The sequence below is a fragment of the Nesoenas mayeri genome (genome assembly GCF_963082525.1).
Source record: "Nesoenas mayeri genome assembly, chromosome: 7".
NCBI lineage: Eukaryota > Metazoa > Chordata > Aves > Columbiformes > Columbidae > Nesoenas > Nesoenas mayeri.
The window spans coordinates 14,961,443-14,980,562 of record NC_137551.1 but is presented as its reverse complement, the minus strand read 5'-3'; the positions used below and the strand labels follow the sequence as shown (position 1 = coordinate 14,980,562).

The 19,120-nt window shown below is 41.4% G+C and overlaps 1 protein-coding gene across 1 annotated transcript; it reads left to right on the top strand.

Moving 5' to 3' along the window:
• Nucleotides 1-16,987: 16,987 nt before the first annotated feature.
• GPRIN2 (G protein regulated inducer of neurite outgrowth 2) lies at nt 16,988-18,793 on the top strand (the record flags this gene model as incomplete). The annotated part of the gene is made up of 1 exon (XM_080348299.1): nt 16,988-18,793. One exon carries the CDS (start codon nt 16,988-16,990, stop codon nt 18,791-18,793), a length of 1,806 nt encoding a protein of 601 aa, XP_080204425.1.
• Between the last annotated feature and the right edge of the window lie 327 nt (nt 18,794-19,120).

The following is a 19,120-nucleotide window of genomic DNA, read 5'->3' as shown; positions in this document are numbered from 1 at the left end:
TTCACTGCTGTCATAAACATGGTAAGTAAAATAAAGTGGCTGGAAAGCTGCTGCTGACCCGTGTGTGGCTGTTAACCCCTGAAATGCTTCCTGACCTGTAGCCCGAGGGAGTGATTGCTCAGTGAGTGTGTGGGGATGTGCGTCTTAGGAACAAAGCCTGGAGGCATGTAGGAAATGGCTGGTTTTGCAGCCATTTGGAAGACTCGGGGAGCAGACTTGTGTTCCTAAAAGCATCAAAAGGGGGGTCTTGGTCCCCTCTCCCAGCTGAGCTAGGCATGATGGGTGGGTACTGGATGAAGCCTTAGGAACAAAGGGAGAATGTGCTCTGTTTTACAGGAAAGATATTAACTCCTTCCTGAACAGAAAGAAAGATGACTTGAAATGGTTATTTTCTGATGTTTTGGCATCCTTCTTTTTGCCCCATTGAGGATCCAACCAGCATGCCTTGTGTGAAGCTTTAAATGGAAGGGAATAGGCCAAAAGGAAATAAAAGCCACACTCAGTGTGGCAAGGAGGCGTGGTGCCCGGGAAAGGATCAAGTGTAGCAGATGCTACAGGTGAATGAAAGATGAGATTCGTTGCAGAAATGACCCACCATGGGTTGGAGCAAGACTCCCCTGGCCACATCTGTCCTCGTTATTCCCCAATGCACCATGGGTCACACCTGGCAGATTGGAGGGACCTGGATGCCTGAGTCCTGAGACAGGTTTCTCTCTTGAGGGAGGGCAAGACAGGGGATGCTCCACAGCAGCACCCTTGGGACCCCACCAGTGCCTTTGGGTGAGCCCCTGTGTCAGGGCAGGGACACGGTGCTGCCCTTACAGCTGTGGGCAGGGAGGCCCGACTGGCGGCAGCCTGCTGCAAGCTGGGGATCGCCCTGGGACGCAGTGTCACGATGTGCAGGGGGGCACATGCGGGTGGGCAGCCATGCGAGAAGTGCCAGTGCCGGGTGGGAGGGCGGGCATGGCTGGGAGCGGGGCTGCCCGGCCGTGGGGCTTGCAGGAGGGCAACCGAGGCCACAGCTGCCAACGCCCTCATGTGCGTGCTGAGACAGACATTTCTGAAGTCACTTTGGTTCAACTAAGATTTGTTTTAGTAAGCAGAAACGGGTTCTGGGAAATAACTTGCAATATAAATTCTTTTCTAAATTATGTCCTGTCCGTAACTAACCAGGTAACTGTCTGTAGCATACTACTTTTTCCTTTTCTCCCCGCTCAGCTCAAAGAATCTCACTCTTTTCAGTCCATTGTGACATCCTTGTTCCTACTCTGTGCCTAAACAACTGATGGATTCTGGGTTTTGGTGTTTTGGGGTATTTTTATTGTTCATTTGGTGTGGTTTGGTTTTTTTGGTTGTTTTGGTTTGGTATTTTTGTGTGGTTTTTGTTTCATAGGTTTCTGTTTGTTTGCTGGGTTTTTTTAATCACTCCAGGTTACCAGAAGCCATGGGTGTTTCCTACTGGTGATTTCATATTTACACGAGGGTAGAAATCGAATGCATCCAGGGTGTCTTGGCCCAGGTGCTGGTTTCTTTGTATGCATTTTATAATTGTCCTTTTTCCATTATAATTTCTTTCTCCCCCACTCTGCTCCTCCTCTTCCTGCCCTTCCTTGCCTCCCCTCCCTGAGCTTCCCTGGCGGCATTGCCAGCTCTGCACAGGCCCAGTTTCTCTAATCAGATGAAGCCGCAGGATTATCTCCCTCCCTCCTTCCTGGGCTCCATTTTATTTCCTCTCCAGCCAAGGGGGAGGCAGGAAGGGGCGTCACGACTCGAGGAAACCCCATGTCCCAGTCTCCTGCCTCTGATGCTGTCTAGCAATCCCTCCTCCTTCCACTGATCGTATGCTTACCTTAGTGTCAACAGCATCAGGCGGATCAAGGAGCCCAGTTTCTAAAGGAAATCTGAACCCTTTTGGCTTCCATTCTCCTCAGATTTCTGAGCATCTGTTTTAAATACCCTCCAGGTAACTTGGACAGGGAAACTGGATGTGCAATCTCTGATTAGGGGGAAGGTAAGGACCACGGGAGTCATGTGTTGCCCGTTCTGTCATCTCCTGTAAGGACATGGAGTCCTCTCGCTTCTGCTAGCAGGTCCCTGACAGCAACAAAGCAGATGAGGGGAAGGGAGAGGAGCTGCACTGAGGCAGACTCAGGCTTCTGTAAGTGCTGTGTTGGCAGCAGGGGGCTGGCAGCTGGACTGAAAAGCCCAGGAAATGGTAGTTTTTCTCCTTTACTAAAATGATGGGACCTATGACTCTGAGCTTTAATTGAATTTAATGTAGTTCTGCAGAAGGCGGGGGTTCTTGTGCCTGGTGTCTTTCTCTTAGATGTGTATGTATTTGTCTTTTACCGAGTGTGGAAATACTTGTCACTTTTCCTTTGGGGGAGAAAAACCTCCATAATTCCGTTCATTTTATTCCTCTGCACTTCTGCAAGTTTATGAAGTTGCATTTTGATTATCTTTTGTGTGTATGTTGAGGTTTTGATGCTAAGGAAAAAAAAAAGATAAGTTGTGTTGCTTTAAATTGTTACCTTTTAGTACTAATCTGCCAGAGAATGGATTCCCTTGTTTTTTCCACCATGTGTACCACATGATTTTAAATTCCTAAGAAGTTAATATTGAACATTAGAGAAAAGCTGAGGAATATTTCAGTACCTTCTGCATATCAGAACACTCTTCTTTACACTCTTCTTTCCTAGATAAATGATCAATCACTATTTAGAATGACGAAGAAAATTTTCTCTTGAACCAAAACATGTCTTCTCCAAAATAAAATATTTTATTTGACTTTTTATTGTCACTAGAATAAATATTTTAAATCAGACACCAGAGTGGAAGAGTGTTTTGTACTTATGTTGTAGTTTTTAACCTGCTATGACTAAAAGTATGAATCTGTGCTGATGCACTTCTGGATTTTAGAGGAAAGATTTAAAAGGGAGCAGGAGAGCAAGCAGTTATTGCTGTTTAGAGAACTCTAAGCATGAAAGGTGACAGGAAAGATAACAGATAAATACATATTGTAAGATGCTAAACTTGTGCATAAGGTGGACCATATAAAGATCAAAATCCACCTGTTTTCCAGTGGCTCGTGCTTCAAAGTAATCATCTGATACAAAAATATTGGTGATTTCCTTGCACAAAGATGTTGATTAAAGCTTGCAAATAGCTGTTTACATGTTTATGGCTAAGCAGGTGTCAATGTTTGTAGGAGCTGGATTGCAGTAAGATCCCGGTTCAAAGACCTCTATGTGGAGTCTTTGTGTGAAAGAATTAGGTTTGGGGAAGGTTTCATTTCTGAGGGTGGATTAGAGGAGGGCTTTGTGTTTTCATGTTGTGGAGCAGTTACTCTGTAAAACAGTCTTCTCTGATTAAAGGGTTTTGTTGATTTTTACCACTCAGATATTTTATCTCAGCTGTACTCTAGAGAGAGCTGCAGTTACAGTTTAGTTTATCTGACAATTGTCTGGGGCTGCATAAACAATAAAAGCAGTAAACTGCATACAGCCTTATGAAGTCTGAGCTGGTTTATAATACCAAATGTGACAATTCCCTATTGGATAACCATACCAAATCCACATTTTTTCTTCCATAGAAAACTGTACATATTCAAAATACACTTGAAAAATTAAGAGTATATGAGGGAAGGTGAAACAGATGAAATGGTTACTGATGACCAGTATACTTCCGAAGTTCAATTTTCTTTCTGTTAAGGGTAAATTGGAGATAGCTTTAAAACACTCCAGAAGAGCAGAGGTATTTGCTGTACCAGTGAGACAATGTTGCGCCTCTCTGCAGGCTGGTTAGTTCTGTGCAGAACGCGGGCAAAATGCTCTTCCTTCTCTGTTCCTTTCCCCTGTAGTTAATGTTTTAAAATGAAGCGGGAGTGTACTTCACTGATCCCTTGTATTTGGATATTGCAAGCTATTATATGATTTGCATGCGAATGCACCCTAGGAAAGATGTTTTCAAAGGCTCAGGAACCAGACAGAGTTGTCGATAGTATTTACTAATTTTCTATGTTCCTTATAATTATTTTTTCAATGAATCAGAAAAAATAAAAATCCCATTTTTGTTATCATATGCCATATCTTATTGTTGCAACTGATCTTCAAGTCATTGGGCAATTCTCTTACTTCCTAAAATATACAGAAGTTTGTATCTCTGACAGATGTAAATAATACATTGTTGCTTGTAGTACCGAACCATTCTGGCCCAAGAACAACAGTATAGCATGAATCATAGGCTGCAAATGATATTACGCTTTCCTTGTCAGTCTTGCACTCTTTTCATTTCCTGTGACCATCAGCAGCACCAGAGGGTTTGTGGGCACTGGCCTTTTGGTTTATACTTTCATTGTATGATAATAAGAGTTTTTTAACTGGTGTAAACTGTGAAGCTGGATGCATTTACAGTGTCATTGGTGAAAACACTTCTCTGAGCTATTAAAATTCTGGAAGATTTGAGTCATGCAAACCTTAATAGTCTTTTTTTTTCCTTGTGGGGAGTGGGGTGAAGGGTGTTTCAGTGGTGAGAGACAGGGATCTTTTCTGTAAAAGCAAAAAGAGGGGGAGAATGCAGATGTTGGAGCACAGTGGTCAGGAATATCTGCACAAGGGATACAATGAGAAGGCAGAGACTGAGAGATACTAGATTAGTTGTGCTCTGGTTAAGATCATTTAGTGCAATATTTCTCATGGATGCATTACAACTATTGATTAATCTAAAGCTGTGCAGCTGATAGTTCTTATGTATGTTAAGAACTGTCCTTTTGGAGCATCCTTTCATTTCTTGGTGGATGGTGGGGAAGAAGTCGCTCTCTCTCCTGTACAAAAGCTGTTAAACTTCTTCAGAATAAAGTTCCACTCAGATAAATTATCTTTAGCAACAGGAACCACAAAAAATCACTTTGAGGCTGTGTATTTATACTCAGAGCATGGGAATAGGTACAGGCCAACTAAATGAAGTTGGCATCAGTCAGGTCTTTGCTAGCATGGTGTTGAGCGTGCGTTAAGCACGTGAGTTATATCCAAGTGTCATTCTGCACCAAAAAAGCTCATAAGAAAAATCACCTTTAAATTGGCCTTTCCCTGTGTGCATCTTGAAAGCAGTGTGTCCAAAATTATGGCTTAACTCAGTGCAGATTTAACACAAAACAGAGAAAGGAGCAAGAGTATTTCTCCATCTGCAGAATATTTACTAATTAAGCTTTAGCAAGGGCACATCTGAGTGTGCAAACGAAGGTTAATGGGATTGAGCAGTTGTAAGACCTTCATTTGACGTGGAGAGCTTTAGTCGACAGTGCTGACAGAACTGACAGAACCCAGTTCATCTAAGCTGAATTGAAAGATCTGACTTCCTTTTCAGTTCAAACTAAGCAAATCTGACATGGAAATTGGAGAGATGATGAATGCACAAAGCCACCCTAACTCTTCTAAACTGGATTTTTTTTTAGACTTAAGATGGTTTTATTGCTTTCTTCAAAGAATCTGCTGGGAAAGTTCAGTGTTTATGACTGAACAGAGTGGATAAGTTAATATTGAAACATTGTCAAGGAAAAAGAGAAATCTTATTTTAGCAGTTTTATTTGGTTCTGAATGGCCTCTGAACTGTGGAAGAGGTGGAGTGCTTTTGTTAATTTAGTAACAAGAAAGGTGCTAACACATTGGAAAGAAACTTTTGGAGTTAATAGGTATCATGTTGCCTGTAGAATAGACATCGCTTTTGTGGTTCCTTTCAAAAGTCAATCCTGTTTTACCTTGTTGCAGTAAAAGGTACAGATTCCACTAATCAATTAAGTAAATGGTCTAATACTGCAAAATGGTTGCACATTCCAGCTTCTTTTGAGGCTCAGAATGAGAAGCTATATGAAAACTTCTCATTGACAATGACAGATAAAAGAAGAAAACTATGAAAACAATTTAAAAAATCATTGAGTCATTCAATTTGAAAGGGATTTTGGGAACTCATCCATTCCAACCTCCTGCTCAAAGCAAAGACAGCTATGAGGTCAGATCAGATTTCTTAGTGTTCTGTCCACTTGGGTCTTGAATATGTTCAAAACAATGTTTGAAAAGCAATGAATTCCTGTAACAGAGACTTACTCCTTTATGATGAGTATCTTGTTGTGAGCAGTTATGAGCAGATGCTCGAAGAGTTACCCTCTAGCTGTCCATGTCGTACAGGTGGGATCTTCCTCTGCCCTGGAGGTGACAGGAACCTACGTTGTCTTGAACCTGCAGCTCCCGAGTTGTCCCAAGTTTATACTTCAATATCTTGGTTTCTGACATTTTGAAATATTAATAAGGAAGTAGAGACTTCTGCAGCTCATTTTGTGGTCGAGATTAACTAAGAAGAGGGGAAACTTGCTTGTTTATATAGAGCAGGATGTAAACACAAGTTCTTAAGAAAGTTCTTCACATGCTTGGATTTTACAAAACATTTGCAAGCTTTAGTCTGCTTTACAGTGTCTGGGGTTTTCTTCCCTTAGTGCCTTTGGTGTCAGACAAGCTTTGGATGGCATCTTGTGAGCATGGGATCTCCTCTAGCCCAGCTCCAATGTTTTTCTTCTCTCAGTCTTGAGAGAGTAGAGACATGTTCCCTTTTACCCTTTTCAGATGTTTTCTGAAAATTATAGATAATAGTTTCCCACATAATAATTGGAAGAGTTGCTTTTTTGAGGGAGAGAGAGACACCACAGCTTGACATCATAACCGTTATTTATGATGAAAGAACAAGTTTGAAAAGGAACCTTATTATTCCTAGTTTCTCCCATATTCCTTGATTTGTAGGGTTCCACTACATTCAGACAATGGCAACTGTTAGCAATGCTATGAAATATTATTAGATAATCTTTTTAGTCCTTTTCAATACTCACTTGACAATATGTGTGTAGCACTACTTATCCCTCTGGATAGAAATTGCCAGTTCTTTTACCAGCTTAAAGATACATAAAAGAGAGCTTGCACTGTGAACCGAAAACTTAACTTTATCACAGAATCGTTCTGGCAGAGAGATTTTCTTGGAAACTTAATCATAGTAAGTAAAAGCTTGTAAGTGAATGCAGCACTGCAGGACAACAAGGTCTGCAGTTGTGACAGCTCTGCTTGTCAAGGTATAATGAATCTACTTATAATGAATCACTGCTGCTTAATATACCATACATATATAATATGCATTTTGTTAGCATGCATATTATATCATATGATATACAATATATACGTATGACATCTAATTTGAGAAATTCTGTTAAAACTGATTTTATGTATTTGGAATCCTTAAGATTACTCCTCCACACCTGATGCTGGGAAGCTGGAGGAAGGGCTGCTTTAAAGAGATGCTTTTGAGGCGTGGATAGTGTCTGAGCTTTACTGGCAAGATGAGGTTTCTGCAAGTGCCACAAGAATTTCACATAGAGATGCTCTCTTTGTTTCTTTCAAACCAAATATTACAAAAGAAACACCACAATACATTCTTTTCCATGTCTTAAATTTAATATTTTTCATTCTGGGATTTCAGAGTGCTCTGCAGTCATGAATTAAGCCTTTAAATACCTACATCAGGGGCTTCTGCATCTAATCCCTGAGTCACAGATGAGTAAACTGAGTCACAAAGGGAATGACTTGCTCAAGGTCATTCAGTATGTCAGTGAGCACAGACAGAATTAGAAGGCAATTGTTTCCTCTTTCTAATTACTGAGCAATCTTTTATATATATATATATAATCTAGAAGTCAGTCTTCTGTCAGTCTACAGTGCAGAAGTCTTTTCCCTACCACTGCTGAGAGCAATTTCTGGACATAGATGGATTGCCTTTTTGAATCTTTCTTTTCTCCGATGTTTTCCGTACAGCTCATAAATGCTGTCATTTAGATAAAGAGCAGGGGTTTTTTAGCCCTTGCATAGTGTTCAATCACACGCAAAAATAAGGGAACAAGAAAATGAAAGCAAACTAATAGGTCTTGCTCGATAAATTGCCAGGTTTTTTTAGGCAGGAGAGAGATTTAACTGTTACGTGCAGAAGCGGAACGAACCATCTTTATTTAGGTGGGGCATCTTTCAGTCTGTAGATACTTTCTTCCTTTATCCTAACAGAGATGTTTGGAGAGCTTCAGATTACTGTTACTTTTGTTTATGTTGCCATTACTCCTGTTCCATGCCGCTATAGGAGTTGCTAGCCTTCTATTAAGGATGATATGTGAGCTGCTGTACTTGCGGTTAGATCTAGTGAGTATTTTTAAGGCAGATTTGAACTTTGTCTGCCACTGTAATTAGTTATAAAGCTGTGATCGCTCTTGGCATAACACTGAGCACGAGTGAGCGCATGTTTTTGGGAGGCTGGGTGTGTTAGAGGCTGAGCCCTGTGCTTTGGCCATCTCCTTCCAGGCAGCACAGAGCACATTCACACTAACTCTGCATCGACTGGCACAGATTGTGTGACAGAGCTTTAGGTGTTAGATGCATATTAACTTGTTAGGATGGAGTATCTCGTTGCCCTTATGTTGAAAAGTAACTAACTACAGTGCTGAATCCTGAAATTAAAGCTGGGATATCCATAGGGCAGGGAGGCTAAACCAAGCCGAGTTCATAACTTTCCTCTCACTGTTGCTATGATGCTTTGAATATTTTCTATTAAAACACACTTTAATCGCTTAGCCAGTTGTGTGGAATTGTGACGTGCAAACTGCTGGGCTATTGTAAGAAGATTGCATTAATATGTAGCTGTACTCCCTTGCTGTCAGACTGGAAACAGGCCATAAGTGGGCTTTTCATTTTCTGTATGATTTTTAAGTTCATGATGCTTCACAGACAACTGGGATTCACAGTTTGCAGGCTTGAGCCTCTGAAGGGTAGGGGCTTGCTGAGCAAGCTATGGCCATGTGTTTTTGTAAACTGCCAGATCAGTGGGTTTGCTTTAGGGGCAGTCTGAGACTGACCAGAGGACCCAAAAAGGGAGCTCTGAGCAGGGTGAGTTGTTCAATACCAGACTGACCCTGTCCCATCCAAATTGGTACGTGTCATGGAATAGGATTTGATCTTCTGCTGTGAAAAAGAAAAGGTTCACTAGTGTCTCTCTCTGAAATAAATCCAAATATAGATAGGTCGCTGCAAATTTTGTGCATTAAAGATTAATTCCCAAAGAAATTACGCAATATTTTTCTTGTAGGACTTTTGTACTGCCAGTGGATATTGGTAGCCAGCGATTCCTAACAGCATAGACCTGGCAGCTGAATTAACAGTTTCATTTTGCATAATTCTGGTCTGCTTAAACCAGAAAGGCAATTATATTAATGTACCACTTCTGTAGGCACACACTGTTCACTGTAAGCATGATTGTAGGTCAGTGTTGCCTGCTGTTGTGAGATTTGTTGTTTTGTGGTTTGTTTTTTTTTTTAAAGCCTCAGATGCTTAAAACAGTTGATTACAGGACCATGTCAGAATATTTCATTTGTAATGAAAAGGTTTTAAGTATTCTGACTGAAGGCATGAGCTTTAAAGAAGTGATCTGTCAAATACTAACAGTGAGCATCAAATATGACTATACGGTATCTCATATTTTAGCTCTGTTGAGTTTATTTTAGGGCAGCTTGTACACTCAGGTAGGTCTGTACACATGGAGACATAGCAGGAATAATGTTTTGCTGGTTTCTTCTCTTATAAAAATACATGAAAATCCTAAGAGATCTTTGAAGTTGTTTCTGGGACAGATGATTGAATATGGAAAGGTGGTGAAGAGGACGCCGTAGTTGCACAGTGCATCATGTGGTAATGTCAGGGCTACATCCCAACACATGCCTCCCTTGTGACAGAGTGTACCCTCTCTGCTTTCCCAATAATTTATTTACAGCCCTGTGTGAATTCTCTTTCCTGGTAATTCAGTTAAAGTTGCCATTAAAATAGTCTCCTTTGGTTCATCCCTCTCAGGCTCTTCTCTCGTGACACTCTCATTTTAGAGTTCCTAGCTCTGCCAGGGCTGTGGGCTGCCCCTGCTGTTTCTTAAAAGTGAGTGCTCATCCTCTTGCACGACTTTCCTTATGCTATTGGGGTAATTGTGGACGCAATGGCCTTGTCTTTCTCCCTTGAAGTGAATGTATCAGCAAGTGGTTGAAGCTGTTCACTTTCTGACATGGCAACTATTTTGTTATCCCCTGGTGAGGTCACTGGTAACCAGACTACCCACAGTAACTTCAGAGTTTTGGGGAGGAGGTATCTGCTCGGGTCTGAAGCAGGGAGGTAGCTGAGGTTCACTAATGAGCACTCTTTCCTTTCATCTTGTTTCCAGTCAGTGCAGAGACATGTCTGTCCAGTGTGCTCAGCTTCAGGTAGTGGAAAGACAAAGTCAAGGCTGGAAATTTTAAGCCAAACCTGACAGACAAAGTGTTAATTAGCAGGGACAAAATAAAAGCTGTGAAAAGTCACCTTATATGTACATAAACCAAACACGATCTATGCTTTTGCTTTGCTGCGCACTGCCACAGCTCTTCGGCTCTTGTGTTTTCTAACCTGTCAAATGTACTACTCTTCCTACAAGTGAATTGTGGTCCCAGTGACAGGCACCACTGTTGCTTGTGCTTCTAGTGGTGCAGAACTGAAAAATAACCCCATTCACTGGCGTACACCATATGCACTGGTCTGTTGTGTGCTTCTGATGGCACGTGTAGATGTCCAGATCACTGTGTCCTGTAGATGTCTCTGATACTTGGAAATATGACAAGATTACTCAAAATATTTAGAAGAGGGCATTAGCAGATTGAACTGAGCAAGGCATAGTTAATTTTCCAAAATTGAAAGCCTAAAAGAAGATGATGGATTAAAGGTTAAGTAATTGGGGTCTCAACCTGATTCTATACTAATCTAGTTGCATTGGTATAGTTGTATTTACAAATTTTAGAGAAAGTCCTTGAAATGCCCTGATGAGTAATACCTTTTCCCCTATTGTAACTCCTCTGTTTCTTCCTTTCCCTTATGCCTCACCAAAATAAAATAACAATTGAAAACACAGTCCCCCCTAATCCCAGACACTTGAATCTCTAAGCTTTTTACCATGGCTAATCCTGTTTTGCCAATGCCTTTCAAGTGGTTTGAGTCCCCCTGCCCAACAGTAGATGTTAGTGATTACTGTTAAGGGACTATTTCTTTCAGGGGGGTGTAGTTGGGGGGAGGCAGTCAAGTCTCATAATACCAGCACATGGTACCGGTCATTCTCAATGGGGGCAAGTCAGGACAAATTTTTGGACGTGACCATACTTCTGTTTTTTAGAATTTTGGTGGTATAAGCATCTTTAAAATAAGTAGAGCTCTAAAAGAAATTAATGTCCTATTAGATGTTCCTTTTAATGTCATTTTACCATTTTATCTTTGAAATTGAGTTGTAGATGCCAACAAGGAAGACACTTTGCTTAAAATACCAGACCTGAAGAGAACACAGTGTGAATATGCTGCATTGCTTCTGCTGCCCAATGTAACTTGGCTGTTTAGGCAGAAATGTAGTTATGCCTGTGCGTATTGTTTTGTGCTCCAGGCAGGTGTCAGCAGTGTTTAGAGCTAAGTGACGGCTGCCCCTTAGGTTGAAATGAAAGTTCTGTCATTTTAACTATAAACTGCTCTTGCCTTTTCAAATTTATTACCATGGTGTCTGTAATAAGATTAAAGAGAGTTAAGAACTTACACGTAGTACCCTTCTATTCAAGTAAATCTCATGAGTTAATTAAAATCACACTATTCTCCTTGTATAAAACAAATGTATTTGTCTCATAGTTTGGTGTTATTGCAGAAATCCTGTATTAGTGCTATGAAGTTGATTATTATTGTACAGGTTACCAAGTGCTGATGCACAGCAGGGCCAGAATGACGCAAATGAAAGAGCAAATTCTGGGCAAAGGCCTTGCAGCCCCCTAAAGCTGCATGTCTTCTCAAAAGGTGCTGGTGCTTGCCCCAGAGGGTCCTGGTCAGTACCTGACATTAACAGTCATCACCCAAAAATTTGGGGATAGATCAAGTTACCTAACTCTTCCAAATTCCACACTTGCATATTAATGCTCTCACCTCTGAAACCAGCTCTGATTCTATCAGTTATTTTGTAGTCAGATGCTGGTTTTGAAAGCACAAAATGCAATGTATGAGGAAAAAGAATATTCTTTGCTGATGGTATGATCAGCGAAGTGAAGGGTGAAACAGCTCCAGTCACTATTACAAGTCGTGTTGATTTGTGGGTTGACCATCACTGTTATATAAAGCAAAAATAAACTGTGGAGAACTTAGAGAAATAATTCTCTGGCACTGCATATATAGTTCTAGTAAGTAATATTAAATTTAAATGCAATTCTTCTTTGTCTCTTCCCAAATTCTGCAACTAACTGGTATTGTTCAATTTGGTCGGTGACTCATACTGCATAACAATGTGTTTAGTTACTGCAGTAAACGAGTGCTTAGGAAAGAGCGTAGTCAGCATGGTATAACTTGCTAAATTGCAGTGCAGATTTCCAGCAGCTGAGTTACTTCTATGGCATTTTTGTAGTTTCTTTGCTGATTGGAACAAATGCAAGCATGGCTGGATTTCCTTTGTTATTAACACACTCTCTCAAGTTAATATCCCATGTTACTATCCTTGTTTTGAAAGCTGTGATTTGTTTTGTGGATGTCTTGTTTATGGTATCACTCTTGTGAAGCCTGCCAATGCAGGGAAGAAAGTAAACACTAGCAAATATATAATGCAGGAGCTAAATACAATCATAGTGAAACATCATGTGGTATTATATGTTACATGAAAGCTTGCTCTATGTATTGACATGATAGTAAGGAATTGTTCCACTTTATATCCACTTGTGTTTCTTGTCAAAATTGTGATTAAAAGTACATGCACGCAATATAAAACTACTGAAGAATTTTGGAATCATAGTTATTTTACTAGTGAATGTCTTTCAGTTGATAAAATACATAATATTTAACATTCTGAGACTAAATTTACTAGCAATGAATTAAATAGGTCACAACTTTAATCATAAGTCATAGCAAAATACACATTTGTAGCTTTAAAGTAGTTCAGTGGAATTAGTGAAAGCAGCCTAGATCCCCTCATAAGCTATCTGAAGCTAAGCCAAAAATAGTGGATGTTAATTCCATTTCTATCCTAATCCTTTCTCTGCTTGTCTAACAATTTTCTATATATTCATAGCAGGGTATCTGCCTCAAAGTTCGTGCTTTCTTGTTTGTGTATTCAGGTGCAGATTTCTTTTGAATTAAAAAAAAATCTTTCAGATCAACTCAGAATCTACAATAGGTATTTTTGAACAAAATTATCTTCCTATAAATTATATATTTACTTTTTAGAAAGCAAAGTAGTCTTCTCCATCCAACAGGCACAAGGAAAGTTGTTTCAGGTCCCTAAGTACCCACCAAGTCAGCTGTGTTTATATCCATGTTTCAGGTGAGTAATCCATTCCTGATTAGCTGATTCACAAAATACAGTGGCATTGTATGACTGTGAAATTATAGTAGAGAGCTTCCGTGTTTTGGGTTTGTTTTGGAGGTTTTTTTGGTTGCTTGTTTGTTGTTCTTGGTGGGGCTTTTTTGTTGTTGGTTGGTTGGTTTTTTAAAGTTTGCCACACCATTCAAGTTTGAGTAGGAAGTACAGCACCTCTAGTGTGTGTGCACGGAGTTTTGTGTCTCTTCTGTAGGGATGTATATGCACATGTAAGAATTTTTGTGTACCCTGGGGAATCGATGCCAGCAATGCACATGTGAAATGTAGAGATTGGGAAGGTGGGTATGGGATTATGTGCCGTTTCTAATGTCTAAGGACTTTGCTCTAGGTTTATGCCACTAGTAAGTCTGCAGTTTTGCAGAGGAGAGTGGTCTTCTGTTTTGTCTCTCTGCTGATGTTAGTGATCGATGTGGCTGTATCAATGATCTGACGTAGTGAGAGCTAAGCCAGTTTAAAACAAACAAACAAACATACAACAAAGAAACCCAAACAGGGTTGGCGAGCTGATGTAGTTCATGGCACACCCGCCTGCTCACATACGCTGCTGTGAAATGCTGTGGCACCACTTGGCTGCAGCAGGGGTGAGCAAAGCCGAGCCTACCAGACAGTGATTTGTTCTGCTGCCATCACCCTCCACACAGAGGTCCAGGTGTGCCAGTCCGGCTCAGGGCCCTGCCTCTGACAGGTGGGCAAAATGTGCAGTTGTGTAAGGGCTCATAGGTCTTGCCAGTGGGGAAACGAAACAGGGAATGGAGGGAGAAAGCAGTAGGTGGCCTATGAATAGGGAAGTGTTCAGGCTGTCTGAGAAAACAGGACTTTGCATTTCGACACAATGGGAAAGTGCATTATTCTAAGGGAAGCTGACTCATCTTGTTTGAATGAGGCTTTGTTTTCTTTTTTACTGTTTCTTTTTTTTCCCCATCCTTAACTATGTCCTACAGCATCAGGTGAGATGCTGTTTTACTTAACTGGTAATTGTTCCCATTGTTTGTAAGGTCCAAATGTCATAGGATAGTTGTTACAATTGTGCTAGCATGGAACACTGGTTTATCTGAGAAAAGATGTTCAAATGCTCTTGATAGCTGCTGGTTACAAAGTTGTATATGTATTTGTACATGTGTAATGTATGTAAACATTGGCTCATGTTTGGTCTTGATTCAAACTGCAGCTGGAGTTGGTGTGGGTGGGGCAAAAATAAAGCTATTCAGAGTTCTCGTTTGAAGGTTTCATTGCAAACATCACACTGGATGTTGTTTTCAGGGATATCAGTTTATTTGGACTGTCTCATTCATCTGAATGTGTTTCTTCACATTCAGGTGATGAATCAGTCTCAAGGTTGCATCACTTCTTCCAGTTACAGAGGTTTCTGCAGTGATGCTACATAAAGCGAATAGACGTCTTGGTATCTGTGTATATATGTGTATTTGATCCTTGTAAAGTTTGTGAAAGAGGTTTTCTAAGTTTGCACAACCTTATATCATCTGTTAACAGGATGTGTTTGGAACTTGCTTTCACCTGACACTCAATATTTGTGGCTGAGGATTTCCATTGGTAAATGTTGTTTCATCCCAGTGTGTGTGAAAGCCTTTGCAGGCGTTATCTTTAAAGAGATTAAATGTGAGGTCTTCACCTTGCAGACAGCCATGCTCTGGTGTCCAATACTAGTGACTCCTCTGAACTCTACATAGCACACTATACCCAAACGTGTAAGTGGCTGCAGGATAGATAACATGCTGCAGAAAATGTGTGATGTGTTTTAAAACTGTCACTTTCCCAGTTCTTGTTTCTCTTCTAAGTGTCGAGTGAGATTTTGTGAGGGCTTTTGAAGAACACACAGAAATACACCAGCCAGCCTGGCAAGAAGTGGTTGCTTTTGACTGCAGCTGCACTCAGCAGCACCTCTAACCCAGGAGCCTGGGGTTCCATTCCTGGAAGAAAAGATGCTTTTGTGTTGTCCTCAGATGCCACCAGCCTCTGGAGTCCCACAGGCCAGAGAGGCTGCACGGCATACAGAGCAGGCTGGGTGCAGGTGGAGTCTGCAATGAGTTCAACTTCTGACCGAAAAAAATTGTATGAAGCAGGGGAAACTGCCTTTTATCTGCATACAGTCCAAATTTGAACAAACCCTAATGCTAAAGGATATTGCTGCCAGTCACAAGTCCCTACTACACAACCAGCAATGAGAAGCTTCTCAAAGAAGTGATCGCAAATGTTATATTTTATTGTTATTTTTTAATGTTGCCTTGCTTGATTTGATTTCATTATGGAAAACAGCCGATGAAAGTGGATTATGGGTGGTGGGAAAATTCCAACCTGAACTATTAGCTTGCCAAAGTTAACAACAAAAATAGAATTACGAGTGTAAGCACTGATAGCTGTCTGGCTCAGCAGTGGAGCTCTTGGTTTGTGGATGGAGCAGAAGGCGTGCTCTTTAGCAGTTATGTTGGCAGATGACTCTCTGAGCCTGTAAATATGTCAAAAGGATCACACATGAAAAGCTTCTCACTGAGAGGTTTGAATGTGAGCCTGTGTAACCACTGGTCTCTTGAAGTCATGAGTGAACTTTACATTTACAGAGTGCTTTTGTCCACCACGTGTACATACCGATCTTGTTTCACGTATTCATTCTTATTTCAGTGATATAGTTCACGACAAAATGTGAAGGTTTCAGTAGGAGTCCTGCCTGGGCGGCAGAGCGTATACGGCGCACCTGAGGGAAAGTTCTCTTAAATGAGAATTTGTGGCTTCTGCTGTACTTCTGCACAACAGATTTTCCAGTAGTATTTGACATGGCAACAATTCATAAATGCTCTAGATTTTTCTATTCAACAGAAAATTTTTCTTTTAGTAAAGAGATATATGTATGTGTGTAGATAGATAAAGATATGTTAGCATATTAAAATAACTTATTCAAATGTTGAAAGACCTCTGTGACACCAAGGGAATGTGAGCAGTCAATTAGTGGAAGATCTGATTCAACCAATGGATCACTAAATCTGGTTGGATTCAAATCTTCAATTACAATTTTTCTTAGATGTGCTACAGAAATGTTAACAACATGCAGGATACTATACCAATCAGTAGAAATAAGTGTTTTCTAACAATAGAAGTGACTGAGTGCACTAAGAGAAAGACAGAGCTTTGTTCTAAGGTTTTCTTGGTTTGTTTTCACCCTGCTTCTGGTACAGTGAGTGTGTACCTTGCCCAGCCAGTGTGAGCTTGTGGATTCCCACCAGTGACTGGCGCATGAAGCCCAAACCACGCACCGAAGCGTGTACTCTCAACAGACTCTGCGCTGAGATGCAGACTTTCTGTCCAGCTCAGTGGTTCCCAGTCTGCGTACACAGAGACTACAGTACAGTGCTTTCAAAAAAGTATTTGTGAATTGTGCAAAGCAAGAAGCCCAGGCAGAAGGTCAATAGATATTATAGTTTCCAGTGCATATACTTCCTTCTTAAATTGCTTCTTTTTCTTCTTCACCGTTTCTTGCAGATACCTCTTTTTTGCCATGTCAGCTGACAGTCACCAGCTCCACACTCATTCCTACCAGGCCGCACTGAGTTCTACTTGTGACGGTCTCCTGAGTGTCAACAGTCACCCCCTGTCAAAGAGCTCCTCGAGTCTGGCCTGTACTGGGCAATCAACTTTAGAGGAAAGGCAAAGCAACAAACAGGAGCTGAAGAAAAGCCACAGTAGCACCATTTGCCATACCCTAGGAAAGGAGAGTGATGCAAGGAGTGTGCCAAGTCCTGGATGGTCCTTCTCGCAGCCTGGGATGATGGGACTTGGATCAGTGGTCCAAACCATAAGTGGCCAGTCAGCTGATGACAATTCACAGAGAAGAACTAAGACTACAAACCATTTTCTTATTGCTGAACAGCCCCAAGTATCCTGGGAAGCAGGGGACACTAAGAGGTGTGTAAAGAGCAGCACTGTTGAGAATGTTTCTTCAGCCTGCATTGCCAACCAGCAAAGCACATGTGAAATGGAAGAACCGGGAACTGCCCTTCAGAGAAGCCACTCAGACCTAACTTGCAGCTGCAAACAGCAGACTTACGTTGCTCACACAGAAGCCAGTGTAACTCACTCCAGCCTAAGCTCTTCTAGCTGCAGGCATGGCCCACCAGTGGCTAGGATGGCTTTCCAAACACAGGGTTATGGATCAGAAACAAGTGAAAATACATCTCACTGTCAGAACATTGTGACTCATCTTTCAGTTCTACCTAGAGATGAAAAGGTACCCACAAATAGCTATGACAGCGGTGGTATTCCACGGAATACTAGTGTTTACACAGATCCTGGAACTTTTCACCCAGCTGTTCTAGGACCCCACATGCCTGGAAATGGCTTCTCAAACAGGACAATGTTCAGTCAAGCCACTGGGATTATTCACGGTGGTCTGACTTATGGTAATATTCCAAATTCTGCATACTCCCCCATGGTGATGACAGTTCATAACAATTCTACAGGGCCTTGTAACGTAAGGCAGGACCCCTGTTTGAAGGCAGATGCCACCGTCCCTGCCTATTGCCATTCTTTGCCCATACCTTCCATACAACTTGTTCCACGATTGGTATGCTCAGTTAGTGAGTCGGGAAAAGAGCAGGCAGCACCTGGCTATTTTCATTCCTTTTCCACTTCAGACATTCTGACATATCCTAAGCTGGTGTCTTCAGTAAGTGAATCGGGCCTGGATGCCAAGAGAGTCCTGAAGTGCTGCAGCATTCCTGGAGAACAACCGCAACATGCTCAACACTGTGCTCAGCAGGAAAGACCTCCTCCAGAAACAAAGGCTGCCTGCGTTGCCTTCAGTAACCAGCAAGGTGCAGACGTGGTGATGACAACTAAGGATATGTGGACTATGACCTCTATGAATGATTTAACCAAAGGACTGAAACCAGCTCTTGAGTGTAGAGATGCCGAGGTACAAACTCTTCCAACCATGGAATGCAAATCTGTGGCAACAAGCCCGGCGGCTGCAGCAGAAGACCACTCGCACGTATTCCCAGAGGTAAACCTGGAGCAGGACTTGGAGGCCCCTAAATCTCCAGTACGTGAAGTAAGATGGGATGACGAAGGAATGACATGGGAAGTGTATGGGGCATCTGTGGATCCAGAAGTCCTCGGTTTAGCCATTCAAAAACATCTTGAGATTCAAATAGAACAATTCCAGACAGAGCCTGCTAATCTGGCTGGGAAAAGTAATGATGAGCCATCTTCTGATAAAATGGGGAAAAAAAGGCCATTCAGAACAATGATGCATTCCCTGAGATATCCCAGCTGTTGTGCTCGATCCAGTACTGCAGTGGAGTGAGCAGAGCTGTAGGACAGCTTCTGTGCTGCTTTTAAGTTGTAAATAAATGCTGACTCTTGAGCGCTAACACAGTACATGTGGACAATCCACTGCTGGATAAGTGGGAAAAGTTCAGTGACCATCAAACATGCATCAAAGCAAAGAAAAACCCATGGTTGGGCCATCTAACAGAGAACAGCACATTGTATCTACATCGTGGCATCTGAATGCTCTTGACTGTATTTAATGTAGCACTGTTTTATTCTTCTATGTTAGATTTAAATCATATTGTAAGGAATGAGACTTCTTTTCTAGATGATGCACCTTTTTAAAATGATGGGGTTTTTT